General features: G+C 36.4%; 1 protein-coding gene across 2 annotated transcripts in view; it reads right to left on the bottom strand.

Moving 5' to 3' along the window:
* ZSWIM6 (zinc finger SWIM-type containing 6) overlaps positions 1-20,252 on the bottom strand; it is a 217,752-nt gene that overhangs the window by 47,991 nt on the left and 149,509 nt on the right. For both annotated transcript variants that reach the window (XM_064376011.1, XM_064376012.1), the window contains exons 3-4: positions 12,709-12,857; positions 9,282-9,432 (exon numbers count right to left, since the gene is read on the bottom strand). In XM_064376011.1, coding sequence (XP_064232081.1) covers positions 9,282-9,432; positions 12,709-12,857 — 300 coding nt within the window. The remainder of the gene's footprint in view (positions 1-9,281; positions 9,433-12,708; positions 12,858-20,252) is intronic.

Here is a 20,252-nt window from a genome sequence, read left to right as displayed (position 1 = left end):
TCTCATCTTCAAAGTGGCGGGGGGAAACAGACTTTGTGCTCTTGGCAGCACTTTGGAAGTACTGCTCTTAACAGGATTTTCTCTCCAGTCCAAGTTCATATTTGACCCAAGTACCCTGTCTGGGATTCTCCCATCCAACTCATTCAACCCTTGATCACACACAAAGGAAGACAATGGCTTCCAATATAAGCCACTTCAAGGTCTCTCTCTGATTCCCCCTTTATGAATGCTTCTCACTCGCTTATCCTGGTTTGCTGAAGCAAATTTTGAAATTTATCAATCCACCTGGTCATAGCTTAAAATCACTGAGATTTGGGTTTCTATTTCAAAGTTATCTTTGCAGCAGAAAGCACAGAGAACTGAGTGAGTTACCCACATTTCAGATAACTAATATCATTTCAGACAACTCTGGCTATTCTGTCACCAGATGAAAGTCTAAGAAAATAGCACCAAGACCAGTTACTAACTCCCTAAAGCAAGTTAATGTCAGAAGGCTCTGGCATTTTACTGTACAGAGTCCTTTTCTTATACTAATTTTGGAATTTTAAAATAAAACTCAAAAACAATGTTATACAATTTTCAGACAAGCTTACAAGCAGCCTCACAAAAATTCACTTGTTGCAAATCATTCAACATCTTGCCTTCCTCTAAAGTATATAGGAGAAAGCTATTTATATAAATTAAAAAGTCATCCTTTAGTGCAGCAGTCCCCAGCCTTTTTGGTACCAGGGACCGGCTTTGTGAAAGACAATTATTCCATGTATGGGGGCAGGATGGGGGTGGGGCTGCCGGGGCACAGTTTTGGAATGAAATTATTCCACCTCAGACCGTTAGGCATTAGATTCTCATAAGAAGCACACAACCTAGATCCCTGGCATATGCAGTTCACAATAGGGTTTGTGCTCCTATGAGAATCTAATGCCACTGCTGATCTGACAAGAGGTCGTGACGTTCAGGCGGGAATGGTCACTTGCCTACCCCTCACCTCCTGCTGCGCACCCTGGTTCCGAACAAGTCATGGACCGGTTACCAGTCCACAGTCTGGGGATGGGGGAACCCTTGCTTTAGTACATGTCTAACAAGAGTAGCTATTAAAAGCCTATTGAAGATAGTGATTATCAAGCATGCATTTATAATGTTAGAATCCTTTTCTCCAGAACAATCTTGATGAAAACCCTAGAAGTAATATGGCAAAGTCACACTGCTCTGATTGAGAAGGATCTGCCTCGTCCCTTCGGCACTCTCTTCCCCCTCATCCCGAACCTAGGGACTCTGCAGGGCGGTGTCTGAACACCCCCTCTAAGGACAACCATTTCTAACTTCCTTGGGTTCTCTCCTCCCCATAAAGAGCCTAATGAAGTTTAAATTAACTGTGAAAGCATTTATAAAGCACCTTGCTTGATATTGGCACATACACAGAGCTGCCTGAGGAGCTGCTTCAGCCTTCCCTTTGCTTCCACTTCTTTCCTTCCTGCTCCTGGCATCCCTGATTCTCTGTGAAGCCCCTGGGAATCCCAGATGGCTTAAAATGAAGCTTCTCAGATCTCGTTAATTTTTGTATGATGCCACTTCAGGGTAAGAAATGGTGAAAGGAAATTTTCCCCAGCCTGTCTTGCTTCATTTTCACTCTCCCTCTCCCACTCTGCCCTACCAAGATAGTACTCTCTAAATCCACAGCCTAGTAAGGAGACTTCCCTAGCCAGACTTCCCATTGGTGGATGTTTCTTGAAGGCAAAGGCAGTCAGTACTGTCTCTTAGGAAACAGAAAAAGTGGGGAGATAACTTTTCTAAGAATTGTGAGGAAGAAGAGGACACCTTATACCAATGTAGTGACATTCCTATTTGCCACTAATGTGCGAAGAGTATCTACTAACAATGAACTAATGCTATTAAGTAGAAAGATGACATAAAAGAAAGTAACTGGAACCCATTCTTGATACAAATAAAGCTACTAACACACCACATATATAAGACAGTAACACTCAAGTATATTACAGTGAGCAGTAAAGCACCTAAACTCCTCACCAAACTTCCACGCTCTATGTTTAGCATAAGGTTTCATAAAAAAAAAAAAAAAATAGAAGAAGGTAATCTCAAGTGTTGTTACAAATTATCTAATTCTATACTGAAACAATTTAGACAACAGATACCACTAAGAATTTCCAATTGGTTAGATAATAGGATCAAGTGACCTGTAAAGATCTCTTTTAATCCTGAGAATCTATTTTTTTAAATTTGTATTTCAAAGTTTTTCTCTTTATTTCCACTCTTCCCTATACAGGGAACTGAATGGATAATTAAACCCTAGCAGCCACAGTCAAGAGGGTAGTTGATAGTAGGACACAGGAGGTTTTTATCCCAGGTTTGACCACTGGGCAGAAACATACATTCTCTTTTGGTTAACTTCTGACCCAAACTAGAGATTACTCTGCTTACTTAAAGAAGCAGAAAATAAACCCCTCTTTTCCACCCCCACAGCAGGGCAGAACTCTGAGGCCTATGACCCAAGAATACAGAGTTTTGACTTTTAAGAGACAGAAAACAGTAGGACAGCACAGGGAAAGAAATCAGGCCCCAGTAATGAGGCCTAGAAGCAGATGAGCCTTCTGAGAACAGTGCTGAAGGGAAGTAAAGCCTCCTCAGCAATACAATTGACACAGCCTCTGTATTTAGAGGAATCTCTGAAGAATGCAGAGAGAAGCAGAAACTGAGACCAGAGTATATAACCTCATCCCAGCACAGCTTATGTCAAGGAGTGGTCTGCAGAACCTACAGATCAGATGAGACAAACTGGTGTCAGCAACTCTGTGGTCAATATCAGGGTCTAGTTCAGGCCAGGGCAAAGACAATGAGCTATGGGTCTTCACCAGCTCCTTAACAAAGGGGATCCAAAAATAGAATACAAACTTCACTGTATTCCATCCTTCAGTAGCACCCCATACTACAGCATGTAGTATCTGTATTTATAAGCTGAAGTTTATTATTTAATACAGTTCTCAATCAATGGCATGTATTTGGCTATTGCATCCATGTGCTAGTTTTCTCAAAGAACCTGAAGTTAGAGGGTCCTTGTAAACATGGAACATGGGTACTAATGGGTAACTAAACTAGGTAAGCTCAGCTGACTATGGCAATCAGAATTGTGGTACCATGGGTAGGCAGACCAGGCCAGGCAGCTCTTACAGGGTTTGTTCTCACCTACGTGAGCTTCGCTTTGCCCCTGCTCTGCTCCAAGTAGAGACTACCTGGAAGAAAAGCATATTACAGTGTTTAAAAATAAGTGGGCCGGGCACAGTGGCTCACACTTGTAATTGCAGCACTTTGGGAGGCTGAGGTCAGGAGTTTGAGACCAGCCTGGCTAACATAATGAAACCTTATCTCTACTAAAAATACAAAAGATTAGCCAGGCATGGTGAAACGTGCCTGTAGTCCCAGCTACCTGGGAGGCGGAGGCAGGAGAATCGCTGGAACTCAGGAGGCAGAGGTTGCAGTGAGCCGAGTTCATGCCACTGCACTCCAGCCTGGGTGACAGAGCAAGACTCTCTCAAAAATAAAAAAATAAAATAAATAAATAAATAAATAAATAAAAGCTAAGGACATTGTCTAGTCTGGTGGTTATGTTTTTGAAGTTACTGTCACCTGGGATTAAATTCCTGCTTTGCTACTGTGACCTGGGGCAAGTTATCAAGCCTCCTTAAGCCTCAGTATTCTTGGCTGTAAAATTAGGGCAAATAATTGTACCTATTTCACAAGATTGTTTCAGGGATTAAATAAAACAACGTATGCATTAAGTGGTTAGCATAGTTCCTAACAAATAAGTGTCGGCAACTATGTTATGATTAGCAGCTAGACCAAAATGGAAAATAAAACAAAGCAAATTTCTAGGTTTTATGATACCTATCTACCACCTCACTCTTCTCCTCTTTTAAGTAACAATAAAGAACAGCAAGGTTGGACTGAAAATCTTAACATTTTTGATAATGAATTTGAAGGCTCTCTATTCTCCTCCACTGAGCCCACTGCTGTCTTCGTTCACGGTATTTTTTTTTTTTCCGGGAGTATTCACACTATTTATTTCCTGAAACACAACTCCATTAACATCTTATAAAACCATATTAAATTTTGTTTCTACAAATCTCTGAACTAATTGGTAATGAAATTACTCTATCAAAGTTCTCCTTCATCCATTCATGACTATTCTTATTTATCATATCTCCTAATGTTTACCTCTCTCTACTCCCTTACTACCAGTACTATCACCTATCCCCAAACCAAAGATCTAATGTATCTATTCCTCTACACATAGCAAGTGCTTCATACATACTGATAGACTACAATTAGACTTCTGGAAAGAAGGTTAACAATATAGCACTGATGGTGTGTCGTGGGAAAGTTGTACTCTCCTTATGTCCAGGGAAGACAAACAGGTAGACCACAAGCAATCCCTGATACGTGGTTCATTAGAATTACATTCTACACTTCTAGCTATCTGGAAGTTTCCAAGTGTGTACTGACATCTCTTTGCTGCAAGGGAGTGCTGGGAATTGCTGTTTTCGTCATGGTACTAGCAAAGAGGTAACTACTTATATGTCGAACCACTTTGGTAAACTTTCTAGTTCTCAAAAAGCAGCAGCTGCTCCTTAGCCATGCATTAACCACCATCAACTTTAAAATGTGGCAAGACTGAGTTAGTTTTAGTAATTCAGCAAAGAAGCTCAAAACAGGTATGGGGGGTTGGGGGGCAGTTATTAAGCCTACTGCTTAAAAAAATGTAAGATAGCATTCCCCAGAAATTTCTCCACAACTACCTATAAAGCAGAGTAAAGCAGAGCCTTTAGAATCTTATTTCTGGTACACAGCAACTGTCCTAAATTACTTAAGAGTTATTATTTTGAATGTGTGACTTAAACATATGTTTTTCTCCTTATTCAAGAATGTAGATGGTTACAGAAAAATCACTACTTGAGTCTGGGATGGAAGACAGAATATCATTTGGGTCCATGGAGCAGGTTAATTTTTAGTATTTTGCAAAAAATACAGTCTCAAAGGGTAGGCTGTGTTCTCTATTGCTGAACATAGTTAGATTTACCCTAATTCCAAGTGTCCTGAGTCTGCACACCACTCAATCTAGCACCCTACCAAGGAACATTATAGCTGTTGCTTAATAACAAGTGGTCAAACTAATCATACGATGAATTTCAAACAAGAAAAAAATCTAACTATGGCTATTTCTGTTCACACAGAATTAGGTCCTTATATGAGAAGTCATGAAAAGAACTCTGAAAGATACCGCCTTGTTCTTGTGAACTGAAATGAGCAAAGCTCATCACAGCAAGGCTCTTGCAATGGCAGCCCATCCTCTCCCCAAGAAACAGGATTCATATGCTAGAAAGCAAAGCCATGACTCAGCTCCGAGAGAAAGTTAAGTGTTTAAAACTTGGGGAAAACCACATTATGTAACACTTGAAAATAAAAATTTAAGAATTTTTCCCTGTGATAAAACTGTAATTAAGTGTTATTTAACTGTTTCCTCTAATGACATCCATTTTAATTAGGTTTTAATAGACTGGCAGCCACAACCTATAGTTTTATGAAGCAAAGTAAAATTGCAGTCTAGGAATACATTTAAGAAAAGAGACCCATCAACACAGATGAGAGGTTACAGTATATCCCCTCATCCCTAGACCCCCACAGTAATTAAGTGTGCTGAGCAGACAGCCATTAGAGTTAACAGTAGGAGTGATCACCCCCAATCAGCACTGGGTTGTTCTTTGAAATCCAAAGGTTATTTCTGTGATCTGCTTTCCAGAGAATTTGCATATCACAGAATAAAGAATGTAATTAAAGAGGTGTGTGTTCTTTAGATTCTACTAAATATGTAGCCTCTATCAAACATACAACCTCTACCACTGCAATGGGGATTTCTGTTTTAACATTTTAATATATACCTTTTCTTACAGTTGATTATGATACAACATTACTCATCTTGAGAACACTGGCGTATGTTTGGGAAAATGAACATCATGCAGAGAAAGTAAAATTAATATTTGAAAACATGACTTATGTACAAGATAAATGTATCTGCAAATGAGATGCAATAAACAGAATCTTAAGAGTATGCATCTGTACCTATTTCATATTACATTATGAAAATCAGGAAGTAAATCACACAAGTTAACTCATACCAAATGAGAATCACAGGCACTTATATTAGAAAAGAAAAACAATAATCAGTCCCTTTGTTACCTGGAGCACGGGGTGGGGTGAGGGGGAAGGAGAGAGGAGGAGAAATTGGGCCTGCTGCTACCACAAATAAGTTTTCATATATTCACTTGAAAGAAAGAAAAAGTTAAAATAAATGTTGCTTTTACAATTAATTTTGCAACATCAACACTCAAACTTTCATAAATCACGTGTAAGCAGGAAATTATAAATCTTGGGGAAGGGGACATTGGGCCGTATGAAAAAGATCTTGTAATCTTCTGGCTGACAATCTGATGGCTCCAAATCCATCTGCCAAGAAGCAGAGTTACTTGGCTAGCATACTCTCACTTGTACACTTTCATCATTTAAGGCTTTCATGCCAGGAATCTTTTTTTTTTTTCCTGGTGTACTGGCCACTGCCAGAAATGGACCCAACGAATCCACCAGTGCTAAGGAGTTAAGCATCTGAGATTTAATTTAACAGTTCTAGCTTTATTAAGCTGTCACAGAGCAGCCCCACTTTGATAACAGTAGCTGCTCCAATTATGGCTTGGTTTAGGGTTGACAAGTATAATGATTCATTCGTGGCACATGAGAAGCAATAAAAGGTTGTTTTGCATTACAGCTTTAAAAATGTGGGCATTTTTTTCATTTAATTTGTCACTTAGCTTTTGCTAAGAGGACATTTAAATTGCAGTAAAAGGCAAATGGGGCTTTTAGTTTAAATGTAATCCCCATATTTAAATGATCTGTAATGGCGCAGTGTTGGAGTGGGAACACTATTGTCTCACAGTGGGTTCTGATGGTGACATGTGACATTTGTATTCAGGTCCTGTATTATCCATGTGGCTAAAGGGCTTCCAATTTCATTTCACAGCCAGAAGCCTGCAGAAAACACCAATTAACTTGCAGATCCCATTTGCCGACAAAACTCAGCCTCTTCTCAATGTCTGGCATCTGGCAGTGCTCAGCATTTAATTCCAAAGCAGAGCCTTGAAGCAATGTGAGCCCTGTGTAGGGGCACAAAGTCAAATTCCCCCATTTTATTAAGAAGGAAAAGCCTTTCCTTTTGTAGTCCAGAAGTAACTTTTAGTTAATTTTTTGGTGAATGAATATTAAGATGTGATACTTACTCTTATTTCTATGTGAGATTCTTCACAGAACTTAGACCCCATTAAAATGGCAAGTGACCTCTGCCTGCCATCAGAGTACACAGGTGAATTTCTAGAAGTCTAGTAATAGTTGGGTGGCGGTTAGGGGCACACAGGGCAAGAAGTTGTGTTCTTTATGCTGAACTGAAATCAAAGAACTTGTATAAAGCCTGGTCATTAATTAAAAGGAGTCCATAAGAGGGCATAACTAGAATTAGCTGGTAGAAACTTCCACCTAATAAAAATTTATACTTCTGATTGAGGGTTAAGGTAGGTAATTTTCAAAATCCACATGGAAAAGTGAAATTTGATCATGAATTAAATGTGAGCACTGCAAATTTTATTTGATTGTACCACTTGTACCTTTTTTGGTAACCAAAAAATTTAGTTGATATTTTCTTCCTAACCAGTCATTTGTAATTCTAAGTTTCTCTAAGTATCAAAGCTCTTCAAATTTTATTTATTTAATACTAATTCAATAATTTTTTCTTAAATGATCCCTTCATTATAATTTTCTTAAACCTAATCCTTTTTACTTTAGAAACCATCTAACCAATCTAGTCTGCACTACAGAGTTTCAAAATTGAAAAAGGTTTACTTGAAAAGTAAAACATTCAGCGTTCTATGAAAATATTTATTTAAACCATGCACTACACTTGGGTTCTCCAACCACCACACTGTGCCCCCAAACATCATTCTATACATTGAAACTATCTATTGTAGTTACAGATTGTTTTACATTTTGATTAGGGGGCAAGGCCACTACCATTATTTCGGGAGACTCAAAGAAAGCACCAAGATTAAGTTATTACAAGATACTTAAGAAAATTGCCAGGGAAAAAGTCAAGAAATATCCAACAGTTCACAAGTAGCAAACCTGTCCACAGCCAAGTTCTGAACAGATATCCTATTAATAGGAAAAAGGAAATACTGTTGTCAAATTCTTTACCAACTTGCTGCATAACCCTAGATTACACAATGTCATCTTGTGGAAGTCTCCTAACCTCTCTGGACTTGTTTCCTTATCTGTAAAACAGCTAATCTCAAATGACCTTTCCAATTATATTCAATTGGTATCATCACAGACAACAGCATCTTTTGGTTTAGACTAGACTTGGGATCAATCAGCATGATGTGGTCCCTCATTAGCCAAGAAAAATTTCACTGAGACTAGGATCTTCTCATAAACATGTATAAAAAAATTTGATATATTTGTCAAAATTTCAGGGGTCACTTATAGATTTCTTAATAAAAAGACAAGATAATAAACACATCATTCATTATTTCCCTAGCAATGAACACTGGGTACCAAGACTCATCCCAAGAAAATTCCCAGTATTCTTTCAATGAACATGACTAGTGGAGTTCTCATTTTTTTTTCAACATTTGCTGTATTTGTATCTTTAACCACCAGGAATTTAGGAAGCAATAAATATTATAATTTGCAGTATTCTTCCATTCTGAGGATCAACAATTCATTTAAATCTATACCAGCCAAAAATAAAATGAATCTCCAAACTACTTTTAATAATTCCAGTGTGGGGAGAAGGGGGAAGAAAGACTCCAAATTTCAGCTGAATCAATTACAATATTAATCTAGAAATAAGTAACCAGCTTTATAATAAAAAACTACTATTTTAAAATAATACAGCTTTATTTTTTCATTTTTCAAATACTTAAAGGCAGACTCCTGCATTTAACTTTCCTTGAGATCAGGCAATTCCCCTAAAACCCTGCCAAGGCTGTTTTATGTAAATGCCAGCCCAAGTCCTAACTCCTCCTATGCTTCTAACCTATATATTGGAAAGACGTTCCATGCAGGAGCAGCTCTCTCTTCAGCAATACTACAACCATGTTCTTGAAACATCTGACTATGGTATTTACCAATATACAAATCAATGGTAATTTGTCAGGAAACATACTTACCCAGCTCATCCCAGAGCTGCCTGTATTTGTCAGTCATCGCAGTGCCTTGTTGTCGCCAAAGTGACAGGCGAGGGTCAGCCATGAATTGCTCTGTTATCAAGGTCAACATGCGGGCCCCATTGGAGTCCCTCATCTTTAACATCTCCCGCACCTAGTGGGGAAAAACAAACCTTAAAAAAATTGTTCAAAACAAAAACACAAGAAAACCCCACAGTAACACAAGAGACAAACCACCACTTTTCTCTGCTTCTTTCTGGGGTGGGGGGGATGGGCGGGGAGGTGTCAAGCCTTCACACCAGCCCTCTTGAGCAAACAAAATGTATAATTTAAAACTACTCCCTACCCTAAATAGCAATTTAATCAAAGAAATGACCATTAATTATTTTGAACTATGTTTTAGAATCCATATGAAGAAAAATATTCTCAATTCCAAAAATGTTCTGGTTGTGTCTTACACATACTGATTAAGGTAAGTGAGTAAATTGTGTTTCATATGTCCAGTAGAAACTTTTTTTTCCAGTTCTCCTTCAAAGTATCTCTCTTACCTAAACCAAGTATACTTTGTGATTCAAGATTACACTCCAACAAAGTAGGCATTCATACTTTGACAAACCACAAAAGTAAAATCTGGCACTGGGAACAGGTATCTGAACCTATCTAGTTTACCAAAACAGGTTTAAGCAAGGTGCTGGTGCTTCCCTGCATAAAATGAGATGCCATACTTTTGATAAGAAGTCGTAACTTCGCTAGCCTAAAGAAATATCAAAACAAACATGACAAATAGTTTGGCACCTTCCTGACTCTCCAACTGATTGTGCTTACACCAGAGAAGCAGAGCCTAATGCAGAGTCCATTGAGAACTCAAGAAATCTTCTAAGTAGATCTGATAATGTACATAATAGTAACACTTGTCCTTTAGCTTTTTTAGGAACAGTTTTGTTGAGACATAATTCACATACCATACAATTCACCAATTTAAACTGTACAATTCAATGGTTTTTAGTATATTCACAGTTGTGCAAGTCCTTCAATTTCTGAGATAAATTAGTAATTGCATCAAGGTTCTCTCCCACTTAGGATTTTTTAATATATAAAGAGCAGCAGGATACTTCTATTCACTCAAACAGGGTAGTTTTTGCAATGGCAAAAGAAAATGGACAGAGCTGTTAAGTTCAAGAACTCTCTTGAAGCAGAATAATAACTACAGACCTAATAAGTTAACTTTACCTCTCAAGTTGGAACTTTTAAGCTCTGTGCACTACTCTGGTGCTGTATTTCCCAAATAAAAGAAAAAAGAAACACAAGGGTAAGCGTCTCTGCAGGAAGCCCTAAATGAATACATCCACTCGAAAAATGTATACTGCTATGTATTCAATAAGTAAGAATCTCAGCTGTAATTTCCCTGTAAGAAATTAATGGAGCAAGGTCACAAGCAGTAGAAAAGGTGGAGTGGTTGAAATAGAGTCCTTCTCTTTTCCTTGCTTTTCACAAGGAAAAAGCAAGGAAAGGAGAAAGGCAAGGAAAGGAGAATACAGATCTTCAATAAAGCAGCCCAAATCTAGTACAATAGATCCTGCCTGAGGTCTGCACCTTCAAGCAATGGAAATTCCTCACTTGCTTTAGAATTTGAGCTTTATAAAGAACTCAAAAGTGCTTCTACCCTTAATCACAAAGGTTGTGTTTCCAGCAGGGTTACTTCAGTATTCCTATAAATGAGTTTATTCCCAATATCAAAGTACTAAAAACTCACTAACAGGTGAAGATAGAGGAAGGAGTTGTCATTTATTGGATATGATGTTAAAGAGTTTTACTTTTATACGTACTACTTAATTTTCACAACCATCATGCAAAATAAGCCAGATTATAATCCTCATTCTACAAATTATAAAACCAAGCCTTAGAGAAGTAAAGTAACTTGCCCAATGGACAAGGGGAACAGCCTGGATCAGAATCTGTATCTGTCTTAACTTTCAGTTATGCTAATTCCAAAATTAGAGGTTGCTATTACTTCATATGGCATATATAATGTGTATATAACATAAAGGGATAAAAAGAACTACTGCAGACCAGTCCAAATTCAAACTGTTTCTAACATAAGAATATGTGAAATACTTCCTGTGTGTCTAAATATACTAAACCTTTTACATTACTAGTAGTGTGGATTTGATTTAATGTTTATTTTTTCTGGTAGATTTCTAACCTGTTACGCAGCAACAGCCATGAAAATAAATGCTTTACTCTTAAGTATATAAAACAGAACTCTATTTAACCAGCACTCATGTACATCTATAACCTACTGGTAATTAATTTTCAGACTGTTGACAGGGAGGCATGACATGAGTATGAAGTGCCTGTGAATCACCAAAGAATGATTAAATCAAGTGTAAAGTAGTATTAGAGTTAAATGTATTTTATTGTAATCTAATTCTGGGGAAACAGGCAATCTACATATGGTATACAAGACAAATCTTTATGAACGTGGTATTGATTAAGCAGAATACACTATTTCTGGCCTTACCCAATAACAAGGTTTACTCTAATTCTTTTGAACTAAAAAAAAAAATCTTTTAATTATAACAAGTATTAGAGAAAATATTCAAAAAAAGCATCAATGAACAGTTATCTGTTCCCTTAAAACCAACTTAAATACATTAACCATAATGATGGCTATACCCCCAATGAAAATATACTGATTTAATATTATTAAAAAAACATTTTATCCAGTATTTAGAAATATGTGTATGGTACTGAAACTTCCGTATAAAGCAAAACACACAGCTTCCACTCACAAGGAACTTCTGACCAAGGTAATTTAAATTCTTGAGCCATCAATTTTTAATGATGAAGATGAACGGTAGACAGCATCATTTAATGCTATTATCACAACTGTAGGAGGTATGTTATTATTAAATAACTTTCTAGATGATAAAATTAACAAATAATTTGCCAAGGTTCATACACTTAGAAAGATCTAGAACTTGGATTTAAACTGAGATCTACATGACTCTAAAACCCAAGCTCTTGAAATTAACTTTCAGATACTGACATTATTAAACTAAATAATTAAAGCACATTTTAGGGATTATACAGCTATGTTCTCTTGGAAAAATTAACTAGAAAGGGATAACTTGAAAAAATGGAATTCTGAATAACATTGTTAGTTATTTTGCTTTTATTCCTGTAATGGGTTTTTCAAAATTATATGAATTATCACCATTTGATTAACTGAGAGACACAAAAATGTCCCAAATCTTGTCTAAGAACACCTAAAGAAAAAAAAAAAAATCTACATTACAATATAAAAAGTTTCTGTTGGTCAATGAACTTAGACCCTGTTCTTTAATTTTTAAAAGAGGCTTTATCCTAATTAGATAGTCCCTATATATGTATATATTTAGAATATTTCTTTAGAAATAGACAATCATACCTTTGCAAAGAGCAAATTAAGTTGCTTCCCTGATCCGTGGTACCCGCCCTGGGAAAGGAATAGTTTAACCTGTTCTTGAACCTGCTCTTCATCTAAGTGCCAGCAGTTTTCATCATCTATACTAGCACCTGCTGTTGGATCGGGAGCACCTAGAAATAGAAAGAAAAAAAAATAACACACAGGCTAGATAAAAACTCTGTGCTAAAAGGATTCTGAAATAAACTTGAAAATAATTAAGACTCTTTTTGCCTACTTTTTAATTCAATCTCAATTTCAATTATACATACAAATTTATGACAAAGTAAATACAAGAATCACTCTTATTTCCAGGACTTCCTGTTTTGTCCTAAGCCAAATGCAGATTAGTTTAGAATTGAGATATTTCTGTTTTTCAGGTTCAGAGACTATATTTTTGGAAATGAGTTTATAGGTTCTCTAAAAAAATTAAACTCACAAAAATGTTTCACTGTAAATATGTGACGTTTATAAAGCTCTACGTAAGCCATGCTGGGAAAATGTTTTTCAAAGACTTTAGAAAAATATGAAACAAGTAAACTTAGCAGAATATTTCTCTCTTTACTAAGTTAATTTAATAAGTTTTCACCATTATCTGCTGTTGAATAAAATACATGCTGACATAAGTCTTTAGTTGCAGAAAACCGAAGATTAAAAAGGGAAATCAAGCCACATGGGAACAGGCAGTACAGCTGTTGTATTAAACCAGGTTGTAGTATCACCTTGCCAAACTGCATAAATATTTTATTGCTGAAGTACACACAAAAGATTACAGATATGTAATAAGCCCTGTGAGTGTAGACTACCTTAGAAATTAAAAAACTACCCAGATATTTAGGCAGGTAAAGATTGTTTCATTATTAACCAATAAAAGAAAATGGTATTTTAAGGTCTAAAATTCATAAGTAATACAAAAACATTTAGATCTAAAACCTATTCATATCCCTAGTGTTTCATCTGCTTATCAACCCTTAAAAAAATACATTTGTAGGTGTGGTTTTATATTACTTTTCTTGTCTTCTAATGATCTAAAGCAGACTCAATTAGCCAAAGAAATAATCACTAACATCTGCTCAGAACCGGGGTCTACTAGTCCCTAGTGCGGGAAGGCAGTGGGTCCCTGAACCTACCTGAAAAAGTAAATGTTTACTCATTCATTCATCCAGTCAGCATATTTACTGAGTGCCCGACTCAGTGCCAACCTCTCTGTTAGACTTCAGGACAGAATAGTGTACAAAATAGACAGAATTCCTGTCTTCACTGAATTTACAACCTAGTTCAGAGGCTTTCAAATTTCATTTAACAAGACTCACAATAAGAAATATATTTTACATCATGCCTAATATGCTGATGTGTCTGTGTGTTTATATAATTAGTCTGCAAAAATTTGATGAAAGAAAGTGTCCTTACTGTAGGCAGACGCTCAATATTTTCTACTCTATTTAATTTTTTAAAGAGGGCTTGTCACAATTTTTAAAATTGATTTTATAACCTATAATGGGTGGCAACCCACTATCAGAAAAACACTCTTCTAAGTATTTGAAATAAGTATCAATCTAGTTATGATATATACAAATGTATAATAAATGGTAATAACTGCTTGGAGGAAGAGGACAGGGTGATAGAAGACTGTATCATCAGAGAGTTCTAACTGAGTCTTGAATTGTTAGGGTAAGCATACCTTGCTGAAATGGCATTGAGCTGAGATCTGCCTTAAGTAGATTAAAAGCTAATTAATAAGGTCAGAAAAGGAGGGAAGGGTCTGCATGTGAGAAGAACTTGAGCATAGGCATTAGGCAGGAAAAAACATGGTGCATGGAAGAAATAAAAGGTAGTCTATGCCACTCAAGAATAGAGGATGAGAGGAAGAATACAGGATAATCCTGGAGAAAAGAAACAGGGTCAGAGTGAGTGCCCTGGCTGGTGAAAAGCTTAGTTTTTTTCCCTGAGAGTAAGGAATGGGAATTCATGACAAATCATCCAAAGTGGAAGAAATACTCTAAATAATAAAAGATGTTTTGTCCTGAAATGCATCAATTTCAACATTCCTACCATGAAATATTAGGCAGCCATAAAAATGAATGTGGAGATTCTCTATGCATTATAATGGAAAGATATCCAGGACATTCTGTTGATTGAAAAACAATCAAGAAGAATCAAAGTATACACAGTATACCACTTTTCAGGCAATTAATGATGTTTTATACTAGATAGACTAACCAAGAAAAGGAGAGAGAAAATCCAAATAAATAAAATCAGAAATGAAAAAGGAGACTGAAATAAACTTGAAAATACAATTGATATCACAGAAATACAGAAGATGATCAAAGTCCTATTATGAACAATTATATGCCCCAAAACTAAAAAGTCTAGAAGAAATGAATAAACTCCTAGAAATATACAACCTCCTAAGACTGAACTACGAAGAAACAGAAAAGCCTGAGCAGACCAGTAACGAGTAGCAATATTGACTCAGTAATAAAAAATCTCCCAGCAAAGAAAACTCCAGGATCAGATGGACAGCCTAATTCTACCAAACGTAAGAAGAACTAATACCAATTATCCTGAAACTGTTGCAAAAAATCAGAGGACAGCATCCTCCTGAACACATTATGCAAGTATGGTACCAAAACTAGACAAAGATACAATACAAAAAGAAAACTAGAGACCAATATCCCTAATGATCACAGACATAAAACTCTTTAAAAAATACTAGCAAACCCAATCAAACAGCATGTCAGAAAGATATTACATCATGATCAAATGGTTACACCAGGGATGCAAGGATTGTTCAACATGCAAATCGAGAAATGTGATAAATCACATCAAAAGAATAAAGGATAAAAACCATACGATTATCTCAATAGACACAGAAAAAGCATTTCATAAAATTCAGCTTCTGTTCATGACGAAAACCCTCAGTAAACGAGGTATAAAAGAAACATACCTCAAAATAATAAAGGCCATATATATGACATACCCACATTCTAAGAACTAGAACAAGACAAGAATGCCCATTTTCACCACTCGTATTCAACATAATGCTGGAAGTCCTATTCAGAGCAATCAGTCAAGAAAAATAAATAAAAGACATCCATACTGGAAAACAGGAAATCAAATTATCCCTGTTGACTGATGATACAATCTTTCATCTAGAAAAACCTGAAGACTCCACCAAAAAGTCATTCAATTTGATAGATGAATTCAGTAAAGTTGCAGGACACAAAATCAACATACAAAAGTAGTGTTTCTATACACCAATTAACAGTCTACCTGAGAACCAAATTAAAAAGCAATCCTACTTACAATAACTACCAAAAAAATTAAAAATAAAAATAAAATACTTAAAAATATATTTAACCAAGGAGGTAAAATATTTCTACAAAAAACTATAAAACATTGATGAATAAAATTAAAGATAACACGAACAAATGAAAATACACTCGATACTTATGGATCAGAAGAATTAATATAGTTAAGGTGATCCTATTGCCCAAAGCAATCTGCAGATTGAAAGCAATCCTTATCTAAATATTGACATTTTTCACAGAATTAGAACAAACAATCCTAAAATTCATATGGAACCAAAAAAAAAAAAAAAAAGCCCAAATAGTCAAAGCAATCCAAATAAATAAAAGGAACAAAGCTGGAAGCATACTACCTGGCTGCAAATTATACTACAAGTCTATAAAGCTGGAAGCATCATACTACCTGGCTGCCAATTATACCACAAGCCTTCCACAAAATTCACAAAAATATACACTAGGGAAAGGACACCCTTTTCAATAAACAGTGCTGGAAAAACTGTATAGGTACATGCAGAAGACCAAAACTGGACACCTGTGTCTCATCATAAAATGTAAAACCTGTAACTATAAATATACTAGAAGAAAACCTAGGGAAAATTCTCCTGGATACTGGTCTAGGCAAAACAATTATGACAAAGACCTCAAGTGCACAATAACGAAAGCAGAGAAAAGGGATTTAATTAAACTAAAAAGCTTCTGTACAGAAAAAGAAATAACAGAGTAAAGAGACAACATGCAGAATGGAAGAAAATATTTGCAAACTATTCACCTGACAGGAAACGAGTATCCAGAATTTACAAGGAAATCACACAACTCAACAAAAAAACCCCACAATAATCCCATTAAAAGGCATGCAAAGGACACAAGACATTTTTCAAAAGAAGACAAACAAATGGCCAACAGGCAAATGAAAAAATGCTCAACATCACTAACCATCAGAGAAATGCAAGTCAAAAACCACAATGACGTATCATTTTTTACCAGTCATAATTGCTATTACTAAAAAGACAAAAAATTAGAGATGTTGGTGAGGATATAGAGAAAAGAGAACTCTTATACACAGTTAGTGGAAATGTAAATTATTATAACATTAGGAAAACAGTATGGAGATTTCCCAAATAACTAAAAACAGAACTACCATTCCATTCAGCAATCCCACTATAGGTATCTACTCAGAGGAAAAGAAAACATTGTACCAAAGACACCTGCACTCCTATGTATATCACAGCATTTTTCATGATAGCAAAGATATGGAATCAACCTAAGTGTCTATCAATGAATGACGTGGTACAGATACACAATGAAGTACTAATTGGCCATAAAAAAAAGAATGAAATCACATGCATTGCAGCAACACAGATGGAACAAGAGGCCATTATATTAAAGTGAAAGAAATCAGACACATAAAGACAAATACCACATATTCTCACTTATAAGTGGCAGCTAGATAACATGTACACAAGGGCATAGAGTGTGGACTGACAGACAATGAAGACTTCAAAGAGTTAGGGGGTGGGTGAGGAGAAATTACTTAATGGGTACAATGTACATTACTCAGGTGATGGATACCCTAAAAGCTCCGACTACACACTACCATGAAATCCATGAATGTAACAAAATTACTCTTGTACCACAAAATTTATACAAATAAAAAATGATAAGCAAAATACATATAAATAAATAATGAGGTTTATAAAGAGCTTACATGTTAATATATCCTTATGTATGATACAATATCTTGGAAGGACATTTTAAAGACTACAGGTAACCTAGTAACATGGGGGAAGGAGACATCTTTTAAAATTTTGGAACTATGTGAATCTATTTATGTATCTAAAAAATCACTTTATCTGAAATATGGAGGATGAATTAAGGCACAAAAATATGTAACAGTGAGAATGCTATTCTGATGGTGTAAACACAGGATGATGAAAGTTGTCTGAAGAACAGGAATGAGAGCAGACACAGAGAAGCTGACAGGATTTCATAAATGCAACAAGAACCTGGTGAATAAGTAGATATGTGAAGTATGGGAGATAAGGGATGGAGAAAGACGTGAGTTTCTGGATTAAACAACCATATAGAATACTGGACAACTCACTGACACACAGACCACCAGAGAAGGACAAGGTATGAAGTCAGGAGGGGCAGTGTTTTGGTCATGAGCTCAGTTTTAGTTATGGTGAATCTGACATACTCTTGAGACAGTGGAGAAGAGGGAAGAGGATTTCAAGGAGGAAGCTGGAATATACTATGGGATGCAGTACTGGTTAAGAGCATCTAGGAACAAATCCTAAGGAAGGCCAACATTTAAAGGCTGCATAAGTAAATGAGCAAGGATGACAAAGGAAATGAGTGGCCTCTTGGGAAGAGTTGGGAGAGACCAGCTCTTCCAGAAGAAAGAGAAAGTAATTCCCAAGTAGAGACTAGACAAGTACATAGAGGTGTAAGCTAGAATTTTACCTGCCCTGCTCACCACTGCTTCGTGACACCCAGCCACTATCAGAATATCAAGCACTGGGAGGAAGGGGAAAAAGAGAGAGGGAGAAAGGCATATATACATTCCCTCCACCAAAAAAAAAAAAAAAAAGAATTCTTAAAAAGTAAAAAACCACTATAAAGCGTCCTTACAAACATTATCTCATGTTCTCATGATGTCCCCTGGGGGCAAGTATGGATCATGATCCTCATTCTACAGGAGAAATGGATTTCAAGTGGCTATGACTCGTACACAGCCACACTGCTAAATCCACTCTCCAGATTCCTTTTCCTGCCGACGAACAAACTACAGAATCTTAGAGCTAATGTTGAGTCCCGAGGTCATCAAGGCAGAGGCTGTCTACTCTAAAGCAAGTAAGTATTTAAGGAAGGGTACTGGTATGTTTGTAAGTATTTGTTAGCATGACTCTCTTTCACAGAAAGCTTTAAGGACACACAATGATATATAGTTAACTACTAGGTCTATAACTGTATCCCACAGAAATTCGGAGACCCTAATCCATCCCATCTTTTTTATTCTACGAACACACACACACCCACATACAGATACACACCCCTGTAAAAATACCTATTAGATCCTTTTCAAAAATGCATCAAAACAGACTTTCCAAACAACTATAGAATCTTCACTTTTATTTTTAAATTCTTGCCAACATCCTCCTTGGAAATCTGACACATCCGTCCTTATCCTCTTCATGGGGAAAATTCCAATTAGCTACGGATCATCCATTTTCCACTGTTCCTTCTGATAAACTGAGCTAAATAAATCCGATCTCTAGACTCACAGTGGTTACTTCTCCCAATTTTTGTCATTTTTTAAGTTACTCTCTATTGGGTACCAAGGGCCAAAATCCACAAGGAAACTTGCCCCAGAACTACTTGGATGGGGTCTGACTGCTGTGGCACTGCTGAAGGACCTTCAGCTGCTTGGGTCATAGTCATGTAACACTTAGGGGCTTGGTTTGCCATAGAAATACCCAAATATTTTAAGTAGGCCTGAATTTGGTCCAGTCTTCTGTGGCCTCCTTGAATTGGCAAAGGGGTCATCATTCAGGTACCCTCCAAAAACTTCAGAATATATTCCACTTAATTTTTTTCATGCTAACAGTGAAAAGTGATAGAAGAATAACAGAAATCACTCTTGAATTACACGATGTATATTTTTTCTTAAAATTGCATAGGTTTTAAAAATGCTATTATATATTTTTAAAAATATAATGGATTTTAAAATTGCTTTAATGGACAATTTAATTTACATACACACAGATTTTGGTTCAAGTGGAGAAAAATCTAATAGCAAATATATAAATACATGAATTACATTTTCTCAAGTTTTTAAGAAACTCTGAATACTTGTTCCCTCCAAAACTCATGTCGAAATTCAAACCCCAATGCGGCAGTAATGAGAGGTGGGTGGGGCCTTTTAAGAGGTAAATGGATCATGAGGGCATAGCCATTCTTGCATTAATGTGTTAATGACTTAATAGGTTATCACGGGAGAGAACTAGTGTCTTTATAAGTAGAGGAAGAGATACCTAAGCTGGCGTGTTAGCATGCTCAGCTCCCTTACCAGGTAACGCCCTGTGCCCACAGAGTACCCACCAGCAAGAAGGCTCCTACAAGATGCAACCTCTCAACCTTGGACTTCTCAGTCTCAAGAACTCTAAGAAATAAATTCCTTTTCTTTATAAATTACTCAACTTCTGTTACTCTGTTATAAGC

This window comes from Aotus nancymaae, unplaced genomic scaffold, assembly GCF_030222135.1.
Source record: "Aotus nancymaae isolate 86718 unplaced genomic scaffold, 86718_ANA_hifiasm-v0.15.2.pri h1tg000014l, whole genome shotgun sequence".
Taxonomy (NCBI): domain Eukaryota; kingdom Metazoa; phylum Chordata; class Mammalia; order Primates; family Aotidae; genus Aotus; species Aotus nancymaae.
Note: the sequence above shows the minus strand (reverse complement) of the source record. Positions and strands in the feature narration are given on the sequence as shown.